The sequence below is a fragment of the Apiospora hydei genome, assembly GCF_038363865.1.
Source record: "Apiospora hydei strain CBS 114990 chromosome Unknown utg000002l_segment0_segment0, whole genome shotgun sequence".
NCBI classification, from domain to species: domain Eukaryota; kingdom Fungi; phylum Ascomycota; class Sordariomycetes; order Amphisphaeriales; family Apiosporaceae; genus Apiospora; species Apiospora hydei.
The window spans coordinates 373,346-378,764 of NW_027117361.1; the positions used below are offsets into that span (position 1 = coordinate 373,346).

Consider the following 5,419-nt stretch of genomic DNA (forward strand, 5'->3'; position numbering starts at 1 on the left):
TATTCTATATCACCGCCGCTAAGACTTTTTCACATTTAAATACGTTATTTTTTAATAGATTAATTTCGTTATTTAAGTCGACGAAAATAACTACCTCGAGATTAAACTCCTCGTTACTAATTATATATAAAAAATTAATAGAGTTCGCCTCCTATTTAATTAGCGCACCGATTTCTTAAGTTATATAATAATTAATCCCCTCGTTTATTAAAGCGGATATTTATATTAACGTCGTGTTCGATTTTAAGGTTAATAGAACCGTCGGACTAGGGATCGTTTTTATTATCGTCGCCTTCGTTGCTTATGTTTAAATTATCGTTGCTAATTTCGATAATAGTAGGTTTATTAGTTAAAGAAACACTTGGGCTTATCTAGGCTAGCCTATGAATCGCCATCTTCTGGATTTAGGTGTGGAGGAGGAAATGGAAAGTTATAAGGGAAAGTAAGGAGGGAGAGAAAGCGGGCAACGAGTCCTCTTTATATCCCTCGCCCGCTCGATGAGTAAGGATATCCCTTTTTCTGGATATTTTTTTCCCTAAAACGAAATATTTAGCCGGGTACCTAAAACGATGTCGCTGGCGATAACTTTACTTATTTAAAAGGGGTAGGAAAAAAGTATTAAAGCCCTGAGACGTCGGTGAAACTTAAGATTATAAATATAACTTTCTTTACGCTATCGTCTCTAAGTTAAGGGCAGCCCTTGTAAATAGTGTATAACTTTCTAAGAAGACATTATATAAGAGTTTTTACGAGTAGGATAATAATAATAACCGTAAGTTAAATAAGATTTTATAGCGCCTTAAGGAATATTAACTTATAGGCGTAAAAAGGAAGTTATGCGCTCATTTTATTAATCAGGTATCCAATGCCACGATGCCTACTGCCTAGCCTATTAAGCTCTTAGAGTGTCTTTAGCTACGCAACTTTCCTAGCTTCTTAAGAAATTACTGCCCCAGTATCGTAGGCTTTAAAGACCCTTATATACGATGTTTTATATTAACCTAAATAAGGTTAAACATCTCCGCGTTCGATGCAAGGCCGCTATATAATTATAGAAGTAATTATAACAGCGGCGAAAAAAAGCAGCCGACGTTACGGCTAGGTGCTTTAATAAAGATAGCCTAGCCGAAAGAGACGGGCAGTGGCCGAGGACGTGCTAAGAATAACCCTAAAAGAGGTTAGGGAAGAGCAGTGCTCTTTCGAAACGATTTAAAATAAGCTGCGCTAGTCGCTATTATAGGCAGTCGAATTAAATAGCTTATATAATAATTTTATTTATACTTACGCGCGAATAAAGCTTCGAAATATATATTATAATCGTTATTAAAGGTTTAATAAATTACTTAAATAAACCTTAGTAAAAAGCTTATATTCTTCGAAACGAATTATATTAAATTAATTAAATTACACACCGCATAGAAAGGCAGCTTTAAGCTGACTATCTTCAGAGTTATTCTACGCTTACAGTACAGTACAGTACAGTATCGGAAAACGAAATATAAAGGGTCATAGGTTGAAATGGCGAGACTAGAGGGCCACAGTTAGGTCATTAAGCGAAGTCCTAGCGCCTGTGAAGTTATTGAATAACAGGGTTCTCCAAAGAGCAGGTTCTGTCAGATGTAAAGGATGGTTAAGCATATGGATCAAGTCATCCAGAAACATGTCTCCGGAACAGATGAACCTTACAACCGGATGTCCGAACATGGACGTGGCAGGCATAAAGAAGGAGGGAATATCTCTGATCAAGACAGACGGAAGAACGGAATAGATCACTCTGAACTACACAACATCTGCTTCCATTTAATACACGTGAGATCTAACAATTAAGAGTCTCATTTGCTCCTAGCGACATCGAACGAAAGGTATCACGACCTTAATTGGAGTCACACGATGGCAAATAACGACAATACGCAGAAGACCTACTTCAAGTCTCCAGACGACTGGGATACTTGGGGATCCGAGTTCCGGAAGAAGGCCAAGGCACTTGAGATCTGGGAATACATCGATCCAGAACGAAAGATCGATTGGATGTCTCCTCCACGACGACCACTCTTAGTCGATTATCCACAAAGACAAGGGCAACCGAATAGACGGTCCTCTATCCATGTCGGCGGAGGCTTAGCTTCTGATCAGGAAGATCCACCAGCAAGATCCATTACCGACCTGACAGACACCGGCCGATCCAGCTTCCAGCTTGATTACACGATGTATACCCACGAAGCGAAGGAATATAAAGATCACCGGAATAAGGTCGAGAAGCTGTCTGACTGGGTATTGAGTACCGTGTCCGATATGTACAAGAAGACGTGTTGCGACGAGAATAACGACCTAGACGGCTGGTACGCCGCTCTTCGAGAGGTTGGAAAAGTCCAGGACAGCTACCAGATGACCGAAGCCAGAGAGGTTTACCGTGCATCTACCAAGCCACTCCGCAACATGCCCCGAGACTTTAACGCCTGGGTTATCCGGTGGGAAACCGCCATGGCCGACGGTATCAGAAAAGGGGTGCCAGAGACGACCAACTCTCAAGCCTGGTGCCAAGACCTGATCTTCGCCCTCAGACCGGTAATGGAGAATTGGGTCACCAATTTCCAATTCAACAGGCAAGAGGACATCAACTCTGGACAGATAGAGTATCGCAAAGTGGCTTCCGACCTGAGGGTCTTCTGGAAAACGATAACAAGGGATCCTCCAGCATCGAGAGTATCCAAAGGGTCATTTGCTACCTTTGGAGAAGCTGACGAAGAAGAGCTTTATGGGCAAGCAGTTGATCAGGGCTCGAACGATCAGAGAGGCTCTAGATCTCGAACCAATAATGCCTCAAAAGGGACACCTGCACAGTCAAGGAAGGACGGTCCAAAGACAGGCACTAAGAGGAAGAAGGAGCAGACTGATCAAGAGGAATCGGAGTGTGGAGCATGCTTTGGAAACCACACCTTATCCAACTGCTTCTACCTCTTCCCGGACAAGGCCTTCCAGGGCTGGAGAGCCTCAAGGCCAGTTCAAAGGGTTGTGGAACACAACCTAAGCACCCACACTAAGCTGGCAGAAAAGGTCAAGCGATTAAGGAAGCTTCATGACTCTCCAGATCAATGACTCGCGCTTCGGATGGTTGGGAGAACCAAAAGTTGCTTCGCTACCCAGCAGGCATCTAAGGGAGCCTTTACGACGGCCATCTACCCCTTAAGGAACTCAGCCATTTTGGATTCAGGAACTACTATCCATATCTTTAACCAATTCACTCGATTTAACCGATTTCGCTAAGCCCATCCGGATAACTGCGTCTATGCAGGAAACGATACGGTTCCAGTCGTCGGCTACGGAGACGTGGACATTGCCGTTAACAGCCCAGAAGGAAAGGCAGTTATGTTACTGAAAGATGTGGCCTATTATAAAGATTTCAATTGCAATCTGGTATCCTTTAAGCTCCTGCGGCTCAAGGGGTATTGGTGGGATAATAAGGCTCTAAATAACTGTTTACGTCGAAAAGATAATACAATTATCTGTTACCTAGCGGAAAGATTTGATCAATTCGTTATCGAAGAGATCCCAGAGTTTTACGCCTCGGCAGCCTTCCACGCACGCAGACACCAAATTAACTCCTGGACGAAACGGGCCCCAAGTTCAGCCTCAGACGAGAAATGGCACTTACGACTTGGCCATCCTGGACCCGACGCCATCGCACACCTCACGAATCACTCTCGGGGGTGAGGATCAAAGGTCCCTTTACCGTTCAATGTGAAGCGTGCGGTGTGTCGAAAGCAAAACGCTAGATCAGACGGGCTCCTAGAGAGGATCTAATCGAGCCAGGTCACCACATCGCAATCGATTTTCATGACCTCGAACCAGACCCTGACGGTAATAAAAGCGTTATGCTAGCAACCGATCGATATACAGGAATGATCTGGGACTATTACTTAAAAGATCGAAAGACAACAACACTGATTACGACTTTTCGCCACTTTATTGGACTGTTTTAGAAGCAATACACCCTCCAGGTTCGAGTCATAGAGTGCGATAACGAGATTCTGGTCAAGACTCCTGGCGTAGCCCATTGGCTACAGACCCAACACTTTATCCTTCTCGAGCCCTCGGCGCCGTATACCCAGTCACAAAATGGAGCCGCCGAACGCTCGGGGGGTGTGATCAAGGAGAAGGCTCGCGCGATGATAGCAGGCTCAAAGCTCCCGAATTTCCTGTGGAAAGAGATCTGGAGATCAGCAGTTTATCTAAACAACCGAACACCTAAGTACTCCCTTTATTGGAAAACTCCATATGAAACTCTTTACGCTTATATAGCATATAGGAACGGCAGCTCTGAGGCGAAGAGGTAACCAGACTTAGCTCATCTCAAAGTCTACGGATGTAAAGCTTATGCTTTAACGGCTGACGCCCTGAAGAAATCACACCGGCTTAAGCGGCTAAACCCGAAGGCATGGATTGGATACCTTATTGGGTATAACTCAACCAATATTTATAGGGTGTGGAATCCATTGATCAACGAGGTTTTCGCCGTCCGAGACGTGATATTCGACGAAGACTCAGTCTTTGATGGCGTTATCCAACGACTACGGGATAATCTTCGAGAAGTTGACCATCAAGCCCTGAGCCAGCTCCTACAATCAACGGCGCTTCCAGAAGGAGGTGACCTACCGCATAATGCGGCGACCCAAGAGGAAGATGAGGATCTCTACACTGGTTTTGGAAGTGAAATCCCGAATGTCAGGAGTAGGGAGAGCCTAGAGGGTCAATTAGGAGGGAAATCCTGTCTCCCAAATAAGCAGCTACGGACCGAAGAACAAGCGGAAAGGACTGATCACCCTTATACACCCGCAGTATTCGTCCCATTCCTGACCCCCGAAGCCTCACCTACCCGGCTTCTGCAGCGCTTTGGACAACTGCAGGGGAGTTTTCCAGATTATCACCTATGTATTGGAGCACATTGCGCCCATGGATCTGCTGGTCTAAAAGCGGCGTAAAATTGAACTGTACTTTAAGACTTAGTGATTGTTGGCAGGAATTCAACCCCCGGCTTACCTGTAGCGTTAGCAATCCGTCTCTATGATAACGGTCTTTCGTGAGTGCTATGATGCCTAGTATAATAGAGATTATAAGAGTAAATGCTGAAAGGGCTAGTAGGCCTCCTCGGACGAGCATGGTTTATGTTGCGTGTAGCGAGAATATTGTATATTATAGCAGGTCTTAGTAAGTCGATGCTAATCTACTTAAATTAATAAGTCTACTAGCTAGCTATAAGAGTTTATATTTAAGAAATGAAATATTATAAATGAAAATGTTATTTTTAAAAAGAACGTCGGTATAAGTACTTACATGAGTTTTAGCTTAGCTAACTTTTAATAATTAAAATAAGAGTCTTAATTATATAGTACGAAATAATGTTAATAATTTCTATTACTAT

At 43.6% G+C, this 5,419-nt stretch overlaps 1 protein-coding gene across 1 annotated transcript; it reads left to right on the plus strand.

Annotated features, from left to right (window-relative positions):
• Positions 1–1,890: 1,890 nt before the first annotated feature.
• PG997_000116 (uncharacterized protein) lies at positions 1,891–3,096 on the plus strand (the record flags this gene model as incomplete). Its single annotated transcript, XM_066804431.1, has 1 exon — positions 1,891–3,096. The coding sequence occupies one exon, from the start codon at positions 1,891–1,893 to the stop codon at positions 3,094–3,096; it is 1,206 nt and encodes a 401-aa protein (XP_066674204.1).
• Between the last annotated feature and the right edge of the window lie 2,323 nt (positions 3,097–5,419).